Source organism: Centruroides vittatus, unplaced genomic scaffold (assembly GCF_030686945.1).
Source record: "Centruroides vittatus isolate TY-2023 unplaced genomic scaffold, ASM3068694v2 contig_4, whole genome shotgun sequence".
NCBI classification, from domain to species: domain Eukaryota; kingdom Metazoa; phylum Arthropoda; class Arachnida; order Scorpiones; family Buthidae; genus Centruroides; species Centruroides vittatus.
Genome location: NW_027122214.1, coordinates 3,915,975 through 3,937,886, shown reverse-complemented (window position 1 = coordinate 3,937,886; position 21,912 = coordinate 3,915,975). Strand labels below are relative to the sequence as shown.

At 28.9% G+C, this 21,912-nt stretch overlaps 2 protein-coding genes across 7 annotated transcripts; one reads left to right on the top strand and one right to left on the bottom strand.

Moving 5' to 3' along the window:
• Positions 1 to 516: 516 nt before the first annotated feature.
• LOC136976312 (transcription initiation factor TFIID subunit 10-like) lies at positions 517 to 21,242 on the bottom strand. Of its 6 annotated transcripts, none has more exons than XR_010880911.1 (7): positions 21,131 to 21,242; positions 11,130 to 11,299; positions 7,817 to 7,881; positions 6,188 to 6,296; positions 1,468 to 1,594; positions 798 to 870; positions 517 to 713 (listed from the first exon to the last, which is right to left on the bottom strand). XR_010880911.1 is itself a non-coding variant. In XM_067271563.1 (6 exons), exons 1-5 carry the CDS (start codon positions 21,141 to 21,143, stop codon positions 1,505 to 1,507), a joined length of 447 nt encoding a protein of 148 aa, XP_067127664.1. In that variant the 5' UTR covers positions 21,144 to 21,242; the 3' UTR covers positions 517 to 737; positions 1,468 to 1,504. The 6 variants fall into 6 exon arrangements, 3 of the variants coding, with proteins under 3 accessions (XP_067127664.1, XP_067127663.1, XP_067127665.1); XR_010880910.1 differs by having other exon boundaries at positions 517 to 716; positions 851 to 870; XR_010880912.1 differs by having other exon boundaries at positions 851 to 870.
• Positions 578 to 1,137, top strand: LOC136976314 (espin-like). Its single transcript, XM_067271565.1, has 3 exons — positions 578 to 754; positions 817 to 916; positions 981 to 1,137. The coding sequence occupies exons 1-3, from the start codon at positions 602 to 604 to the stop codon at positions 989 to 991; spliced, it is 264 nt and encodes an 87-aa protein (XP_067127666.1). The 5' UTR covers positions 578 to 601; the 3' UTR covers positions 992 to 1,137.
• Positions 21,243 to 21,912: the final 670 nt, after the last annotated feature.

Below are 21,912 nucleotides of genomic sequence, written 5' to 3'. Positions count from 1 at the left end.
TACTTTCATAATACAATAATATTGTTTTATTAATTAAAATAGGTAATAGAATATTACCTATTTTAATTAGAAATTAATAGGAATAGAAATTAATAATTTAGTCCAGGTAATTTAGGTAATAGAAATTAATAATTTAGTCCAGTGATATCAAAGTACTGCCCGTGGGGTAAATGTGGTCCACAAAGATATTTGACACATCACTTGTAAATTCATTGTTATTCTTGGTTTATTTTAAAATACCTGAAGTCAATAATTGGTAGTATTATAAAAAAGTACTTGCAAAGTAATATATTTTGTTTTTAAATACAAGTTTGTATTATTTTTCTTAGTGTAAAACTATTAACATGGAAAGACAGTTTTGTAAAACCTACATCTGGTAATTTGTTGTAGATCATTTCTACTTTATTTTCTATTTACAGAGTTTATGTAAGTTCTTATAAATTAACAGAATATTTAATGAAATTTTTCAATGATCACTCCCATAGATGAAAATGAAAAGTATTTAAACAAATAATCTTAAATGTGTCAATTACACTAAATTTATTTGCACTCAAATATCATATGATTCATTTAATGAATAAAAATTTATTTACAGAAACAAATGGTGGATAATAATGAATTCACAACTGATAATTTTGTAGAGAAGATGCCATCTGTTGATACCAATGGCTGTCCAATCCCACTCTGGAAACGCCAAGTCATGGCAAAGAAAGCTGCTGAAAAAGCAAGAAAAGAAGCTGAAGAATTGAAACAAGTAATTGTAAATATTCATTTCTAAGCAAAAATTCATTCTTAACTAATTCTAAAATTTTAAAGAAGGAAGAAGAAGAAAGACGACAGCAGTCTGTACCTGCCTGGAAACGCCAATTACTGCAACGTAAAGAAACTCCTGTTAAAGTTCAGGAAACCAGGCACAGTAATTTTATTATTATTATAATTAATATTAATTGCATTATTATAAATTTACTTTTATTTTTTAGGTCTGAAATAGGAAAGTTTATCATAACAATGAAATGAAAAACAAAAGGACAACATTAAATAAAATTTAAACCAACTAATCTATAAGTATCAAAGAACTAATTCTGTTCAAACAATTGATCTTATAACAAGACGAAACATTTCAGATATATATTTAAGAAGTCATATTTTATTTAATTTTGAGTACTTTTGAGAGATTAATCATCAGAACATCTTTCAAAAGTACTCAATGTTAATTAAAATACACAAGTTCTTAAATATATGCTTCAAGTATTTCATCTGGTTAAAAAGAAAGGAGTTAAACAATGCAATCTACATAATTAATTCTATTGTAGTTAAATGTATACAATGTGCATTATATAAGTAGAATGAAATTCTATCTTCTTTTAATTAAATAACATTATCAAAACTCACTCATCGTTATTGTAATAAAATTTGTATGGCATTAATTATTATAATAAATTATGTTAATAATAAATACAAAATTACCAATATTGTCAGAGTATTTTATACAATCTAGCACTTTTTATACAAAATAATAAGGCTTCTTCACATTAATTCCATATTCAGCAAGAGCTGGAGTAAGATCCTCCATTGTTAATGTGTAACGTTTGTCCTTAAAAAGAAAAGTTTCAAATAAAATTTTTTTCAGATGTAGAAATGTAAATTTGTATATATATACAGTTTAATCCAATTATAACATTATCGGATGTAATGACAACCCTAACATAATGTCAAATTTTTATTGGTCCCACAATTTTACTATACCAGATAATGTTAAAAAAAACCCACTTGTAATGACATAAAACCCTGTTTTAATATCATATTTAAAGCATTCCCAACTTCACAAAATTAGCTTATGAATATTATTTAACAAAGTAAATAGTACGTGTTTAGTCCCTAGGGTCAGAGCCCACTTCCTAGAATGACTATGGGTGGTACTCTCAGCACCTGACTTCAGTGAGGTGAAGTTTGCCACACATGACAATCGATCAGTTAGTCTGCATAGTTACTTGTGTTGTAGTTTAGCATCAAATCAGGTGAAATGGCTAGCTTTAGAAAGGAATGCTTTAATGTTAGACTGCAAAGTAGAAATAATTAAAGCAGCTGAAAGTGGAATAAAAAAGACAGATGTATGCAGCAACTTTGGTTTAACAAATTCTACAGTGTGCACAATAACAACAATATAAAAAATTTTTTTTTAAAGTCAATTCCTACTTAGGTCAACAAAGAAAAATTTTATTTTAGTTACTTTTTATTAAATAATTTCAAAGTTTGCTTTTTTTCTCCTTGCGCCCTCTATCGGTCGAAAGCGGCATATTGCTGACGGGCGCCACAGTTTAAATTTAATTAATTAATGAATTAATATTTGAAAAAACTGTATTAACATCAAGTGTCATCCACTACAAGTTTAAAAAAATGTATTTGAACTTGAGTGGATGAATAATAAGTATTTTATTAACGATTGAAAAATTTGAACAAGATAAATATAGGGAGAGTGTGAACTAATAGTAGGAATTTAAAAAACAGAGAAAATTTTGAAAAGTTTTCAAGATGGCAAGGGAAAGTGAAAAAAATGAAGTTATGTGAAAAAGCCAATATTGATACTGCTTTAAGTGGTTTAACCAATGCAGAAGTTCCAACTTACCACTAAATGGACCGATACCGATGGAAAAAGCAGAAGAATTTGAACTACTACTAGGCGATACTAACTTTAAATGTTCTAATGGATGGCTAGACCAGCAGTCGGCAATCCAAATGCATTGGCATGCCACAAAACAAGTAATTGAAAATACTGGACACTACGCGTGCCACTAAAATAAAATTATAAAATTTATTGCACATTGTATTTATTAGTTAAATAAAAATGTGTTACACTATATAAAAATATCACAATATTTAGACATGCGGTTATATGCCTTTAGGCGTATGTCACGTGACTTGCCGTTAATTCGTGATGCGGCATACACCTTTAGGCGTAATTAATCAAAAAATTCGATTATTTTGCATTATATTCGATTTTCCAGCAATCTTAGCTTTGATTCGCTCTTCTGTAGGTCGATTGACTTTGTTTAAGCCAAAAAGTGTTTTCTGATCACCCCTGGGCCATAAATATTTCGGTAAAATGGACCCCCTATTATTCTACAGCAAATCTTCCCAGTTAACTACACTGTTGACTGAAAACAATCAAAGGGAAACTCCTTCTACAGTTTTATTGGGTATCTTCTGTCTTTGTTGACATTACTTTAACTAATCACAGACTTGTGAAAGAAAAATTTGCCGCGAAAAGTCCCGTCTTCAACCTTCCAAGTAAAATGTAAACAATCGCAATAAATCTGCTTTTTAAATCGTTTTTTAGCATCAATTAACTAATTTAATGTACTTAGACATTAAATTAGCTAATTCTACAGTATTTTGGCTAGTAAATATGTTTTAAAAACTATCTAGCAATAAATATTCCCAGGAAACTCCACCTCCCAATAGTAAATCTATGGAAGATCTTCTTGCTGTTAATTGGCTTTAAAAATTTTGTTTCTATGCCTATTACGCTCTAATTGGTAATTTTGTATTATGACTGAATCAACTTCAATGAATGAGAGTTTTTTTTTTAAACCATTTGGTCGGGATTTTCCTGCGAAGAACCAATCCACGTGATTAAAGTCAGAATGTAAACAAATGTTAAAAGATAGCTGTTCATTGTTTTAGAGCCGTAATTCTACTAGTTTTCATGTTATTTGACTTTACTTAGACAAGAAGATTTCTTATCAAAAGCTTCTATCTGAAAAATTTACCGAAAAACTCATTACTTCCGGATATTGCGTAATTGCAGGAAAACTTAACTAATCGCTTATTTTAGTGTATTATTGTATAAAGCCTTGAAAAAATATAAAAAAGTGTCGAATATTCACTATTTTAAGCAGAAATATATGATTATAAACTTTAACGTGTTGCTTTACGATAACAATCGACCCCTCTCCCTGCCAAGTAATTAGAGACAGTGTAAATAACGGCAATAACTTCTCCCCCGCTCTAGCTAGAGAGCTGCGGCTTTCTTTTATTTAAAAGAAGACAGATGTATCTAACTAACAAATGTACAAAATTTAGCGATTTTCTGTAAATTAATTATTTTTTCTTTTGTTCGTAAGCTTCAAATTTTAATATTATTTTAAATTTCTGTTGAACTAAAAATTAAACAATCGTAAACTGTGATATGTTCTTAATCAAACACAAAAAACAGATTGAACATAGCGCGATTTTGAAGCGAAATATCACGATTTAAAAATTATCCAAAAACTGCAAAAAATGCGCCGCATGACAAATTCCACTCAATTATTTGCTGTAGATCGCCAGCATGGAAAGGGTTAAGTGACTTCCTTGTGGTTCAATTTTAGAAGCTAACACATCAATATTTGGTTCATAGTTTGAACTTTTAATTTTATGCACAATTGGCATGCCACTCAAAAATCTTTCATGTGCCACCTAGTGACACGTGTGGCATAGGTTGCAAACCGCTGGGCTAGACCATTTTAAACAAAGATATAGCATAAGTTTTGGAAAAGTGTGTGGAGAAGCAACAAGTATAAATCTACTGGATGTTGAAAACTGGTTAAGAGATGTGTTGCCTAAATTAAAGGGGAAATATACAGATGAAACCAGGATATTTTAGAAACCTTTATCAGATAAAACATTTACATTTAAAAATGAAAAAAAAAGTGTGTTGGTAGAAAACTTCCAAAAGATATTAACACAAACAAAAGCTGTTTTTTCCTATGACTGGTAAAGACAAAAGAAAACTTCTTGTAATAGGAAAATCAAATAATCCAAGGTGTTTTAAAAACAAAAATACCACCAGTAAATTACAAAGCCAACAAAAAGTCATGGGTGAGATCAGATTTTTCAAGAAGAAATTCTAAAATGAGATAGAGAACTTATTGATAAACAAAAAAGTTTTACTCCTTGTCAATAATTACCCAGCATATCCAATTTTAGAAAATTTAAAGAGCATTAAACTTTTATTCCTTCCACCAAATTGTACTAGCGTATTTCAGCCAATGGATCAAAGAATTATTACAACTATGGAAGATAACAATAAAATGCCAATTTCTTTATTAAATGCAGTTGATTTTTTTTGAAAAATCTTGGTGTAAAGTTAGTTAGTTCGCTAATAATAGCAAATTGTTTTTGCCATGCAAAATTGTGTAATAGTCAAACAGCTATTACATTTATGAATGATGACAATGACATTTCTTGGTCAAAATTAATTAAAACACTTCAAAGTTCAGAAAATGGTGAATTTTTGTCATTTGCTGCTACTGAATATGAGTGTGTAGATAAAGATTTAATAACATCCAAATTTTACACAGATGCAGATATTATTGAGCAAAGTAAATCTTCAGACAAAAAAACATGATGATGATGAAACATAAGACAGAGAAAATGAAGTACCATCAACCAGAGAAGCATGTAATGCAATACGATTATTGAAAATGTTTTACAGGTCTCTGAAAACTTCATTGGAAATAATGAACAAAATGTATGATTTAGAAAATGACATTGATAAACAATTTTTAGATGAAAAATGCCTACAATCTAAAATAACTGACTTTTTAAGTGAATATTGTTATTATGTCTTTTTAATTGGCATATATATTAGTTTAATCTTTTGTTGCCTTTTCATTCGACATTATTCTCAAAACCGGAAGTGCCACCATTATCAAAACTTAAGACAAATAGAAATTTCTTATAAAAGGTAATTTTTGAAATTTTTAATTACATCAATGTAAACTTAGACATAATAATGTAAATGAAGTTGATTTAAGCATTTAGTTTGCACTTTTATACATACAATAATAAATTATTACTACAATAATAGATACAATATACTGCATTACCATTAAGAAATAATTTTATGGTAATACATATAATGTTAAATTAAAATGGATTTTATAATAGATTCTTAAAACACACTTTGTACTTTTTATGGGACTGAAATTATGACCCCACAGATAACGGCACTATTATAATGTCAAAAAATTGTTGGTCCCACGGATGATGTTATAATTGGGTTAAACTACATATATATGTTTTTATTAAATCATTTTCCATTTATTTTACACACATTCTTCAAAATCATCCAAATAAATAAAACTGTTAATATATTAATTATATTGATTATGAGTTTATTTTTTTAATGGAATTTCCTGATTACCTTGATTGCTTTTTTGCTCTGTCCTGCTCCACGCATTTTACAATGTTGTAATGCATCGTTAGCTATGTCAGATATGAATTTCTGAGCAGCAAGTGATATTAATCTTACTCTGAGAAAAAATTTTAATGTTAAAATTTTTATATTTAATTAAAAATAAAATCACAACAACCTTCTAAAAACATTATATAATCTTAATATCTTAAAATGTTACTATTGTAACATATTTTGTATTGATTTAAAAGCCAATCCTTAACATTTCTGCAATTTTAAAAATATTCAAATTATTAAAGACATTGCATAAAATCATTTAAAAGTTGTGATGGGTCATTTCATTAATTCAAAGCTTGAAATTCACAGGCGATTGAATTAATATATGAAAATAAATGTTGATTTTAAAGTTTTCTGCCCTTATTTAAATAAATTAAATACAATTAACAAGAGACAATTTTCAAGTTAATTAGCAATACTTCAGTTTGTCATATATTAATTGTAATAAATTTTCTTTGTTATTTATAATAAATCATATATATTAATTGAATTTGAGAAGTAGAAAGATATCTTACTGGCATAGCTATCACTGGTAAACTATAGAAAATCAAAGTTTGATAAATTTCCCTTAAGACAAATGGTTATGCTCCTTAGACCATAATTATAAGAATTAGTTTTACTACAAGCTTATTAGCTGTTTTTAGAAACTAAGAATTACTTTTACTAAGTTAAGAAAAATGTTTTCTGTTGTTACTTTTTATTACTGGTAATCAAGTCTTAAGTCTACATCTATTTGATCACATACAAAAACAACTGAAAATACTAAAAATATATCTCAGATATTTAAAAAAATTAATGTGCTTGCTATTTCAAAAAAGCAGTTTTCAATATTCAAAATATTTTTTACATATTTGAAATAAAGTTTTTAATAAAATCTGTAGTACTGACGACAATCTTTAAAATAACTACAGACATTCTTAAGACAGGTGTTAAATAAACCAACAACAAGCTGTTCAACTTTCCTGGCAACATTTAAAATTTTGATGGCACTACCTGTTATCCTATTTTATTAAAAATTTTTTTTATATTTTTAACTATTATAAAATGGCAACAACTTTAATTTTGAGGGTAGGGATGGGTTTTATAAAAAATTGTAAATGCTAACAACAAGTATAATAGTCATTAAGTCCCTACTGGAGATACACATGACCCCCCCATTATCTTCCCACCCTCAACCTTTAAGCATCAAAATATAATTATGAATAGTATCAATCCTGTGCTTTTTGTCAAAAATTTCAGAAATTTTTGACAAAAAGCACAGGAGTTAAGCTTTAAATAGGGTGAACAAAATTGTGCCCCCCCACACAAACTAACATCCATACATAGAAATTATCCCCAAATTTTATTGCATTTCAACATTAAGGCGAGTCCAAATTCTAAGTCCAAAAATGTAAAAATCTGGAGGGGTCATTTTTCACAAGATCACCATACTTTCTCTGTTATAACAGCCAGGAAAGTAAAACATGTTACAATATAAGATTATAGAAATTCATATTAAAAATATGAAAAAAAAAATTCTTTTTTAACAAACATTAAATCAAATGAACTGTCTTTTGAATTTTAATAAAATCTTAAACTTACATTCTTGGATCAGATCCTTCGTATCCAGATGAATTTAAATAATATGCTGTTACAGCATCAGGGATCTAAAAATTAAAAATGTTATCATTAATAAATAAATTTTTGTAATATAAATAGGAAACACAGTCAAACCCATTTAATATCACATATGTGAGACTATCAGAATATAGGTATCACTTGCTTAACATGTGAAATTAATTGTGGCAATCCCTTTATATATGCAGCAGAGGTTTTAATTAATGTGGCTTTAACAATCGTCTTTACTTAACATGAATGTTTTTCTCAGCAAATAAGGTGTTGGAATTTGCTATTTTTTGTGCTAAGGGTGAGGGTGATTTTTGATATAGATATGTAGTTTAATAATGACAGTTGTGAAATTTAACACATTACTGCTAATGAAATATTGTATTCTTTGTTTAGAGGCTTATTTTAAAACTTTACTTCACATTGGCATAAAATCAAATCGAAATGTCTGTAGACAAAATGCATATTGGGCATATTACATATGTTTTTTAAGTTTCATAAAGGATATAATGCTATACAAACAGTAAAAAACACTTTTAGGAGCATCTTTCCCATATGCTACATGTCAGACATGTCAAATGTTTTGAAAGTTTTGTAGGGGAAATTTTGAACTGAAGGATACAGAATGTACTGGATCCCCAAAAGCTGTTGACAAAGAAAAATCAAGGAACAACAACTTGTGAATTTGCAATAAATCTTAATATGTTGTCAATATGATGATTGTGTTCCACATGCATTCAGTGAAAAAACAAACTGGATTGAATATAATTGTGTGTGATAAAGCTCTAAGGTTTTATTTTTAAATTAGTTACACATGTTTATCATAGAGAACTTTTCTTATGGATGACAAAATTATTATAAAATTATTTGTTATTAATCGAAAATTTTTCTAGTGGATCTTGATTGTGAGGTACCACTGTAGTTAATTAATGCAATTTTGATATACATGATAGCATCAAGGAATTATTTAAACACATTAATCAAGGGATACCTGTATGGTGACATTAAGAGGAATCCAATAGAAGAGCTTGAAAATTTATAAAAAGCTTTAACTGCACTAGTATAGGCAAGCCTACTGTACATGTCCTACATTTGCCACATTCAATACATAACAGTACATTCAAGTACAAAATTACACATACTATAATCATAAAATTTTAAAAAATTTCATACATTCACAATCTGATACAACTTGGTTTTTAACAGATTTCAATAAATATGGCATTGATATTTCATCTGTATATGCAATGTCCTTCCTCTTAACATTTTCATCATCTTATTTCAGAATGTGCATTTTAACAAATCAGAATTGATTTGTTTATGTTTAGCTACCACTTTCTTTTATCACAATAAGAATTAGACAGTTTAATTAATCTTTACAGTGTACTCTACCTGATAAGAAGGACCAAGTGAGGATATAGTATAATCAGTATTGCTAACTCTGATTAAAAACACTACAGTGATTTCAAAAACTCTATTTTCAGCAAGAACACTGTTAGATTTCACACTAAAAAACATTAAAAAATGATTGAAAATTAAAAAAAAGGTCAATGGATGGCACTTTTAATACTTCGCAAAGCTGCAAACTGTGTGATATTATGCAAAAAGTGCATTTATTTATAAAAGTTGGATGAGGATAAAATTTCTGCGGAACCATCACTGTTTAGCAGCAGCCAAAAAATTTTTTTTGTATATTTTTAAAATGAAATTGTTCTATTTCATCTATAGCAATAGTTTTCATACCACTGGCAATAAAATCTAGTCTTTAATTTGTATTCACAAATTAAAGATTGAACTTGATATCTACTAGATTTTCATATGCATAGTCAATAGAACATATCAAACATTTATATTGTTTTAAAAAATTCTCTTCAAATTCTTACATTTAATATTAGAAACATTTCATTGAATATAAATTTAAATATTTTTTTCATTTTTAAATCTCAAAATTTCTTCTTAAATATTTTATCCTCATCTTTGAAATAGTTGACTTCAGGAAATTATAAAAACAATACTAGATAGTTTCACCACCAAATCTAAGATCTGACGATGAGATTGTCTTGTAAGTCTCATGTATTTGCCTCTGCAGCTTGCCAACCTAAAGTGTCACTGATGAGTACATATCAAACTGATGCTTTTAGATGACTCCAAAGAAAAAAATCCTGCAGAGTCAAGTCTGGGGAAACAAAGTGGCCACAGAACAGGGCTACACTATTCTATTCATTTTGTTGTCAAATTATTCAGAATCATTGATACCGTGTCTACTCATATATGAGCTGACATTGTATAGTAATTAGTACAATGACAAATCATCAAGCCATTTGTCTGCTATCTTATATGTAGGGCATTAAGGTAACAGTCACTACTTAGGGTGACTTAAGGACCTACTCATTCCAGAGGCTACACAGATATTTAGTGTAAAACATACCTAGTGTTGCATATTTCAGTCATAACAATTATACAGTCCATTCTAGAAAAAAATGCCTCATAAGTCCACATACTGTTATCATATGTCCTAGAATAAATTTAATCATTTTGTTCCACCTGTCAAATCACTTTCTCTTGCATATTGTGCCAATTGCAGATGGCAGTTAAATGAATATATAATAGCAGTGCAAAATTTGATGTATTTGTGACCACTGCAGTCACATTTACCTTGTTGACAAAATCATATATACTTGTATGATTTTGAAGATGAATGAGAAATGTCTGAAAGCACTCAAGATTTAGAAATGTTATTACAGAGCAAGCAGAATTTAGTTTAATTGTACACCAAAACTTCAACATTGTGAAACAAGAGTAACATGGACTACAATTCAACTGTGCCACTGATCTGCATCAAGTGGTGTATTATGCTCAGAATTGCTGAAAGCATAGGTCTTGTGCTAGAAAGTGCTCAAACAATCTACATGTGGTTTCTCATACTTTTCATCTATAAAATATAATTATTTCATAGTAGTGTTTATCAGTGCAAGGCATCATGTAGTATCCTAATTGGCAGAATACTGATGATGTTGGATCTTTCTTAAGGACATTGGCATCATGTGTCATCACAATCTGCAAAGTTCTTGTTTTTAATTTGCATTTCATTCGTCTGAAAAATTTATTTATTGCTGCAGAACACTGCACAATTTACACATCCACTTTTTCGAATGAATTAATCTAATTTTTAGAAAAGTGTGCGCGCAGTGAAAATAATGCATCATATGCATATATTTTATTTATTGAAAACCTTTTTTGGACCTGGATAAAGTGAATATCCTATAAGTGTTTTTTAACTGTTACCTACCGTTGGAGTATAATCTTCCAGTTGTAAAAGAAAATCTGAGAGAGGATGTCCTGAAGTCTTCACTGTCAAGATTGAATTTGAGGTGTTTGACAAAGAATTAATCTGGTTCGATCCATTACTTAATGAAGAATTCAACAAAGGGACTGAATTTGTATTAACATTTCCATCATCTGAAAAAATTTGATTAATGCAAATTTTGATTAATGCAGACTTATATTGAATAACTTAAATTAAAATATTAAAATAAATGAAATATTTACAGAAAATGGATTGCTTTACACTATTCAATAATTCAAATAATTCAAAAGATTTTAATTTCACATTCATTTCATTTTGCAAGAGCCAAATGGCTATCAATTATATCAAGCTATATTATTACTACTGTTATTAATTAAATGCTAGGTAATTTGGCACTAGAGGCAGGCATTAGGTGTTATCTCTTGCTAAATTTAATAACTATAATTAACATTTAATAAAATTGCCAGGACTATAATTTAAAATTAATTTTACAATACTGTATAGGCCTATATAATTTTATATTTCCTGAGGTGTGATAAAGGACGTTGAGACTTGTTATTGTGTAATCAAACTGTATATTAATTTTAACTATAATTAAACTGATATTTTAATAATTAATTTAGAAAGTTTTCGAAAAAAAAAATCAGCTTGAAGTGGGACTTGAACCCACAACTTCTGTTTACCTTGCAGTCATGTTGCCAGTTATGCTACCCAGACAAAGATCCAGATAATGTAACTGGCTTCCAGAACTTATTAATTTGGATATAACTGTACTCAGTTACCTATGGTGCTGGCTGGAGAGGACTCAGTGCCTATGGCCTATTATTTTCACTATGGCACTCACATTCATCTTAGCATGGTATATATATATGTACAAATTTAAACATCTTAAACCTGATAATTATATATACTGTATATTATATAACTAATATATATAATTATTGAGTTTAAGATGTTTATATTTCCTCAAAGTTTCTTTTTATCACAAACATTTTTTAATGATCAAAACTTTGAAACAACAGTAGTTTCAAGTTCATTTTTTTTTAGAAAAAAATTGTTCTTTCATCTACATCATTAGTGTTTTGAATAATTATTAAACCAAACAGCAAAAATTTGTAGACTATTTTTATAATAAAAATTAAATTATTAAATAATTTGATAAAACAGATAATGGCAATTATTATTACAAGATTATAAAAAATTATTACAAGATAACAATTTTATAATAATTTTAATGATTGACCCAGAACAAACTGGATCCTCTCAAGCTTGATGTTTTCTTAAGATACTTCTAAATTAATTCATTTCAAATAATTAAATTTATTACAACATATTTTTAAATTGATTACTAACCAAAACCTACATTTTGGTGGCACATTCTCAGTTTGTAATTTTTCATAGCAACTATTATCCATATCCAGACCATGCTCTAATATATATACAGGTATATATATAACCACACACACACACCACACCCTATGTGTGGTGCTGACTGCAGTGCATGCAGTCAGCTCGCGTTAATACAAATTGCTCACTAGGGGAACAGTAGTTAGTCTTCTTTATCGAATGTTTATATTAATGAATTTCAGGGTCAAGGCCAAGATCATATAATTTAGTGAGTTAAGTCTTAACAATCAAAATCCCAAAAAGATAATACAGCATTTTGAATTAATTTTCTAAATAAAAGTTAAATTAAATTTATTAACAAACACAAATTCTAAATGATATTTCAAATAAAACAAAATGAAGAGGAAACTATATTTGCCATTTAAAGTGTGGAGTAATATATCAGTGTTAAACAAGGCAAAGCTAAAAGAAATTTGTAATTTTTTTTCTGTTGAAAATTATTCTAAAAACTAGAAAAATATTTTTGGCACTAAAACAGTAAAAAACAAAACACAGATTTGGTGCAAAGTAGCTGAATCTGGCATGCAAAGTAGCATGTGATTACATGGGACCACATCCATTTAAAGGGGCGAGTGTCCTTAAACTTTAACCTGTATTTTCCGAGTACAACAGAATGGTCCACTAAATCCAGATGTTTGAATTGCTTTACAATCAAAGGTCAAAACAGTCTTTGTTAATTACTAGGAAAAAAATCTATTCTATTCAAAATAATAAAAAAATAGTATTGTAATAAATGTTCTATTTTTCACATCAAAAACTGTAAAAAGAAACCATAACTGGAAGTAGGGTTATTTCTTGGACGTTGTGGAGTTAATTTACAGTTCAGTTTAACGAATTCTGGTAAAATTTTTGTTTGCTTTATTACGTGAAAATTAACAGTGTGACAATGGTGTTTTGCCAGGGCAACAGCAATATTTGCTTTAATGCGAGTTGACTGTATGTAGGACTATGATTCTTATATATTTATTAATACTTTTATGAATACACATGGCCATCCTGTATAAAAAATATTATCTATACAAATGACTCTAAAATTAGAAGTTTACTCATAATGCAACCAATGTTATCTCCAGTATCTTTTAAATGGGCTGATTTCACTGACTGCCCAGCTAATTAATCTGGCAAAACAATGATTTGGAATTTTGGAATAAAAATACTAAAATTGTAAAAGCTCCATTCCCATTTGTGTTAAAATACCATAAAAAATGTCAAAAGTCCATATTCAACCATCAATAAATGGATATTAATTCTTTCAATGGTAACTTCATTATTGATGTTCTTTTAGCCTTGCATTGTTAATATTCCAACATTCATTCAGAATTCAAAAATTTTTTAAATGTTCAAATTATGATTTACTATATTTAAACAAAAATACACTATTCTATAAATTATACTTGGGATCTTTGTAAGTATTCCTACATTCCTTGTGAAAAACTGGCTTTAACATAGGACACCTAACCTTGAGTTACAATAAAACCTTTATTTAAATGGACTAATTCAGGTGAGGGATGTCTGTTAAATCCAAAAAATTCATTATATAATAAAGTAGGTTTTCTAAATACATGTGTTAATACTAATTCATCAAGTTTTTATCTGTTGTAATTAAAATTAAATTACAATCAATTAATATGTATGAGAATTACAAATTACAATGTGTATGAGAATTAATATTGCAATCTCAATTATACTTAAGTTTGTTTATTAAAAATCTTCAACAAAGTGAAAATCTCCTATTTAAAAAACAAATAAGTTTTCCCAGTTAAAATTAGCAACATAATCCAAGTTCAAGCCATCATTACATTGGTAATTTTAATGCTGATTTTTAGTGCATAACCTAGGGTTACCAACTTTCTTGTACAAAAAAAGAGCATTGCACAGATATCATACAATAGAGATCATTCATAATGAAGTAATTTGTTATAAATATTTATTGATTAATACATTAGTTAAACAGACAATAAATAGGGTTTTAAACTCAATGTTAGAATTATTAACAATTTTGCACAATGCTACCATAATCAAGTTTCTAAATTTTATTTCCTTGTCTAATTAATAGTAGCATCTTTCTCTTTATTTTAGTGAGCGATAAAAACAAAATTACTACTTTAGAATATGAAAATAAAAATTCTAAATCTTCTCACAGCTGGTTATATAGTAAATAACACCAACAAACCTTTATAATTAAACCAGCAAATATATTTTTAATATACTTTGACAAGCACTTTTGATCTCAATTGGGATCTGCTTCAGATCAAAATGTTATATACAAAAAACATTCCAAACTTTTGTATAGAATGTTTTGACCTGAAGCAGATCCCAATTAGGATCAAAAGCACTTGTCAAAGTATATTAAAAATATATTTTCTGGTTTAATTATAAAGGTTTGTTGGTGTTATGAAAATAAAATGTTGGAATGTCTTCTACCATAAGTGATCAGATTTTTTTTGGCAAATTCAGGGACATGTCAATTGGCACTTTTTAGGGTACACAGCAGCAACCTATATATACAGTATAAGTACTGTCAAATAGGTACTGTACATACACATGACTGATCTAAACATTTTAATTTTGATTGAGCTAGTTTGCTTCAATCAAATAGCTCTCCTCCAATAAGGTTTATAGCTATTTACTTTTGGTGCATTTTAACTATTTTTTGTTGGGTTGCAATTTGAAAAAAAGTTGTTAATCTATAAATTCTCACTGTTGTCCATCTCTCTGTCCTTCCTTAATCTTGAGAACAGTTATATAGATGAAAGTTGAGATCAGATATGGAAAGCTTAGTAGCAGGAGGCACTGACTAACTTATAAAGTGACTTCCAGTCCAACATGGAAGTTCATGTATTTCAAATCAAGATTTTTCCCTGATAGGAGTTAGATCAGGAAACTTATGACGTATAGGAGTAAGACACTACCAGAAAAAAAAATTGAGAACACCAATGAAAATTGCTGCCTGGCATTGTGATGATATCACAATAAATAATTGCTCATTGTTTTAAAATTCTGCTATATTTTTGGAATTTCCTCAAAAAATTACCTGGAAATGCCAGACACATCCTCTGGTGGTGCAACTGTGGCAGCAACAAGATTACAGTAACCAGAAAGAAACAAAAAAAACAGACAAAACCAGAAATGCTTCCTTGACGAGGACTGTCCCCATTTTGACCCTGCTTCCGGATGAAAGGTCACCCTATTTATCAGTAATATTTTGGAGATAATAAATTAAATACAAATAATTAAAATTATTCTCAAAAGGACAGGAGGAAATACAGCTCAACAGAGGATGATTAGCAACCCTACTTGATACCCATTTTCAACAGTCAATGATGCACTTACGAAAATTTATAAAACCAAAACAGGACAAATAAAACTCACTGAGCAGATTTCCTGCTGTGATTACATATTAGATTTAGAAAATCTTTGGAAAGTCTTTTTTAAATCAAAAATTGAGTTTGCTAAGCAATCAAAGTAATTTTAACTTGTTTTTCTATGGTGTAAGGTGGAAATCAGCCATAAATTTTCAATAAATTTTAGTATAGTATGGCATTTGTGGTTTCATTTGTGGGAGTCATAAAATCTTTTATTTTACAAAACAAAGCAGATAAAATGAGCTACATTAGACAAATATCTATACTACAGAGCTTTGTCTACCCATTTGATTTGCTTGCTCACCCTACAGGCTTTACTGCCTTATTCCCAATATAAATTATGCAAAATAAAAATTATGTGAGATCATTAAATTCCCAATGCCATTTCCCCCCTTTCCTTTTTTTTGGTGACTAATTTAAATAACTATTTAAATTCATAAGGCAAAATAATTATTATTTTATAGTGATTAGATAAATAGATACTGTATAAGTAATTCACTGTAATATAGAACAACATTTCTTTCAATAATCCATATTTTTAACAAAGATACTGTATTTACTCATGTATAAGACAATCTCACATATAAGATGTGTTATTTTAAAGATCAAAATAAAGAAAATTAGATTTATTAATACAATTCTAATTTTATTTTGTTTAATCACAAATAAAATATTATCAAATGCACATAAATGCACACATTGTCCCTCAAAAATTACTGGCATTTTAAACTTTTTTCTGACCTGAAGAAAAATCTTGTAAAATTGACAACATAATTTGTTCATGTAAAGCTGGATAATGGGGAACCGTTTCTACCAATTGTTAACAGTCAAATCCACTCTATTGATTACACTTAAGAGTTTCTCCGAATTCTGATTAATCATCTGTTTTCACGTGGGAATGGATTAAAAATTATATTGGGCTCCTGTGCGATTTTTGAATTTCAATTTGGAATTCAATTCAAAAGCTTTGCTTTTCCTAATGCTTTTCATCTTTACTCCTGACAATGCACAAGAATGATTCAAACAGCCTAGATAAAATACTTTTGTTTTTAAACACTATTTTTTTACCAGAGTGTTTTTAAACACTCTGGTAAAAAAAATGCAAATACACAGTTCACAAAAATTATTGCGAAAACTCAAGAATTAAATACTTCAAGCAGACGTCATGCCAACTATTTTACTAACACAAGAGAAACATTCACATGAAGAGGCGTTAAGGAACATTAAAATAAATGTTTTAATCTCAACTCAAGAATCCTTCACTCATGCGTATAGGACGACCTACGTTTTTGAAGCAGTGAAAAATGAATAAAAGCTTCATCTTATGTGCGAGTAAATACTGTATATTATTTTTATTTCAGTGTAAATTTCCCATTTAAGAAATTTTTTTAAATTGGTCTTTTGAAAAAAACTTTATCTGAGTTCTACTGTATATCTCAGGAAATTCCAAATCATTTCAATTAATTATTGCTCACCTTCTGTACTTCAAGAGATAATTACATGCAAGATTCTCATGTCCAGCTTGGAGAATTACAAATTAATCTCTTTTTTGAAGTGATGTAAGCTGCCAACCTATCAGTCTTAATTAGAAAGTTCAACCAATAAACTGTTAAGTTGAAATTAATAGATTTACTTCAAAAGAAACATTTTTGGATATATTTGGTCCACTATCACATCTTCAAGCAGAACTCAGAACAAATGAAAATACAATATATATTGACAGTTGAATTTAGAACAATTTACATTTATAATTTTATATAGAATGAAAATTTTGAACAAACTGTTGTGATAAATGCAGGGTGTGACAGTGGAGTAAAGTGAAAAAGCAACTGCTCGGTTAGAACACAGTTTAATCTAACAAGTAAGCTGTATATACTACACATACCAAAAATGAGGGGAGATAAGGTATGAAGTACAAGAACATAGTTGTATAAACAAAAGTCTAGACATCCCCTGGAATGTCCCTAGGAGAGTGTCATGATACTCTCACCAACATGAACAAGTCAAGATACTATTTTCAGACTGATTCTTATCAGACCACAGTACAGAAAAAGTGGGGGATTCATTACAATCCAGTTAATATCAGGAAAAGAAACCAATTTGGAAGAGAATGGTATCATGGAAGACTCTGCTCAATGGAAGATGATCTCCATGTTTTTTTCAGATACTATTACTGGAAGGTAGAGGAATGAAATCATGGAATCTCATGAAGCTTTTTAGAGATGCCATGGTACAGACTTCCTTTTTACAGATAATAATGTCTACAAACACACAGCTGTATAGAGCCTGGATTCATGAATGTCTTGTAAGATATGACAGTATCTCTCCAATATCGTAAAGTTACCAGAAACTAATAATATTTTACATTTCACATTCACAAAACATGTAGCATTTACAACAAAACAGAACTTGATAATGAAAATATATCTTCAGGCATCACTAGTGTTCACTTCCATTTAACAGAGCCAACAGGAAAAATTTTAGTGATGTATTTTCAGAATTCTCTCATGTCACATGTTTGTAATGATTGAGGAAAGATAATTTACCTGAAAATAATTCCTATATTATTTATATATATATAACTAATAGATAATACCTAAAACTCACTTCTACCAAAAACTGTAATTGACCTAAGAATGAACAAAATCTGCACAAAATTGATACTAATGTTTATATTAACAAACTTAACATTAAATTATAAACCAAAAATCTATCATCATTATATTATAATGAATGAGATTTTTTCATATAACATTCTATAAACAATTTTAATTCCACCATGAGGAATTTGTCATTTTTTGGCATTTTATAACATATTAGAAGAGTTTTGAATCAAATATTTAAGAGAAACAATCAGGAAAAACAAATCAATTTGATTATTTATGGATAGAGCCAAATACTCAGACACCCCCTTTCTTAGTATAGTACATACATCAGCTTATGACAGCTGTTAGATATTATGATATTGTAAAAAATCTTGTAAATATTACAACTTACAATATGCTTTGTGAATACCAGATTTTTTTTGTATCTGGCAACTTACAAGAAATTTCATCATAACTTGCAATACAAGGTGTTTTTGAATCTGGACCCAAGTCAGTAAGTATCTTGGCAAGTGAAGATATTCATCATGTGAGGTGGTCAACAAATCAGATCTGAATCCAATTGAGCATGAGTGAAATGTTCTAGAGCAGTGGTGGCGAACTTATGACCCGTGGGTCAGACACTGACCCATGCAGGATTTTTAAAGACCCACGCATTGATTTTTATAAACATATTTTTTATATCAAAAGAGAGAACAAACAATCAAAAATATTTTTAAAAATAAAGTGTATATATATATATAATGTCAAATTTATATATATATATATATAAAAACAAAACTAAAGACCCGATGCAGGCATCGGGGCATGAGCAAAAAAAAAGTTTTTAACCATCCTCCCCTCCCCTTTCCAAGTGATGCCACTTAGTGACCCACGAGCTAGTACTAAAGAAAATTAATGAACATAATTTGACCCAATTCTCAAAAAGGTTTACAATCACTGTTCTAGAGCAATGATGAACAAACTTTTCTGAATGTGGGCTGCAAGACTGCTAACTACCAACATATTCCATAAACTCTAGCATATAAGGTACTAAATCAATATAGGCTAATAATATGCAAACTAGTAATATATAGTTTGCTTTCATCATTTTACTGGTCATGTTTAGTTTCAATGTTCTTCACGAAAATCAGACCTGATTAGTGTTGCAAAAATGGCACAAGAGAAAAAACAGAAAAATTACATTGACAAAGTCCCACATGTTATCCCCACGAGTTACTCACAACGGCCCTAGTTTTCACCAGAACCAATCAGAAGTTCCATTCTGCTCATAAATGACAATTCTTGATGATAAACAACCTTGTAACCAGCATGACCAATTGCTATTCATAGTGTTAACACATGGATGAAAAAGGCAACTACATATCACATACATTTTATGACATTAAAATAATTAACATATTTGATACTTTATTTACATGAAACAAGAAAATGGTACAAAGTTAAATTTTCACAATCCAATTACTTTGTTTATCAAAGAATGTATTGTTTTACATACGTATCGTGTTTCATGTCATTCTGATCAACACTTTCTGAAGTACAGGCCAACATACTAACTATGCTTACTTTTTGGGAAGAATATCACTGTATATTATATTAAAAAACAATTTTCTAAAACTAGCAAAAAAAAAAAAAAAAACTTGCAAATTAATTAAAGAAATCCCTACATAAGTTATTTCTTTTTTGTTTTAGTGTTATTGAAAAAGAATAATAATGCCAAGTTAAGTAGTATTTCACTAGATCTCTGGGTTTAGGATAAACATTAAACTATTTGTATGAAAATCAATAGTCTTAATACACATTAGCGAGGTTGAGGCCGAAGTTTTAAATGTGAAAACGTGTACGTCGATGTCCAGCGCCACTTTCCTGTAAGCCTAGAAGTTTGACAATGGCGCTTGGAATATCGAGCATGATTCCACCGACGTTCCAAACGCCATTGTCAAACTTCTACGCTTACAGGAGGACGGCGCCAAACGTCCGATCTACACGTTTTTGCGTTTAAAACTTCAACCTCAACCTTGCTATTATATTGGTCTGGACTATTTACATTTGTATTACTGTTTCAAGATATCAGTTAACTATAGAGTTCTAGATTTCATGCTTCATGTTTTTCATTTTATTAAATTTACATCTCTATCCATAATTATTATTATTATTATGTATCTGTAAAATTGCAAATGTTTTTTACTTTTCACTGAAAATTTTCTCAAACAAAACTTCAAACTCAAAATTCTTCAAAACAATAAAGTAAAATAAATGTCTCATTTAACATTCCTACTGTTTAAACTACATTTATTTCAAGGTCTTTTGAATGTAAACACAGAAATAAAAAACTAAACTTATGTAAATGATTTACATAGGAACAAGTTTAATATTCACACAATTATTCTAAATATGAAAGTGCCGACATATTTGAAACAGAAACAGACTCTGCATTCATCTAACATTGTATTTATCTCTTTAGCACTTATTTTTCACATTTTCGTTATAAAAACTTGTTCAAATAGTTATATAACCTTTCGTAAATACTTATAATATAATTCAGAATTATTTTCAACGACGTAATTATAAGAAATGAGATAAAATAAGCTAGAGAAGAAAGCCTCACCTCCAGTCGCCATTTTGACTGATCGGGAATAAATATCCTGTCCCTTCCATCGCCGATCACTGGTCACGAATTACGCCCTCTGCCGACTGTAACGAGAAACGTTAATTTTTTTGCTTTTATTCACGATTCGAAAATTACGTCACATTACATGATTACTATTTTTAACATATTTAATATTTGGATTAAGCATTTCATTACACGAATTTATTTCATTTTATTATATTAATAATAAAATATGATGATGATAATAATAATTAATTAAAATTAGGTAATTTACGTTAAAACAGTAAGCAGTTGAAGAGTATCGACTGATGGCCAGTGGCGTAACTAAGAATTTTAGTCCCTTAAACTGTACGATGATGTTTAAAAGAAATTTTTAATACACCTACCTATATTATTTCTAACATTTTAAAAATTATCAGAAACGTGGTGGGTCTACGCTTGTATACAGCATTGGCGTGCCCTTTACCATGTTTTGCTTAAATTCCATTTATTTCAAATATGTCTTACTCTTTTAAGTCGAACAAGAAAGGAAAAACATCTCAAAGTAATCTATAAAAATATTTATAACAAAAAAAATATATATTATTAATTGTAATAACAAAAATAAAAACTACAAAATCACAAGCGATTACAGCAATAACCACAGTAATCACACAAGGTTTACAATCGGTATTTTGATTAAGGTATAACAAAAGAGAGAAAACTTATCGGATAAAGCAATATAAGATGCAGAGCTGTGCCGAGCTTCTCTATGCTCTGTGCAAGACTATTTTTTTGCC

What these genes read in the sequence shown, in the direction of transcription:
- LOC136976312 (XM_067271563.1), bottom strand. An exon ending in TGGAAGATTATACTCCAACG is followed by an intron (nt 7,882 to 11,129) that starts GTAGGTAACAGT and finishes TTTAATTTTTAG; the next exon opens with ATCCCTGATGCTGTAACAGC. An exon ending in GAAGGATCTGATCCAAGAAT is followed by an intron (nt 6,297 to 7,816) that starts GTAAGTTTAAGA and finishes ATTTTTTCTCAG; the next exon opens with AGTAAGATTAATATCACTTG.
- LOC136976314 (XM_067271565.1), top strand. Translation starts at nt 602, where the DNA reads ATGGTGGATAATAATGAATTCACAACTGATAATTTTGTAGAGAAGATG. An exon ending in AAGCTGAAGAATTGAAACAA is followed by an intron (nt 755 to 816) that starts GTAATTGTAAAT and finishes AAAATTTTAAAG; the next exon opens with AAGGAAGAAGAAGAAAGACG.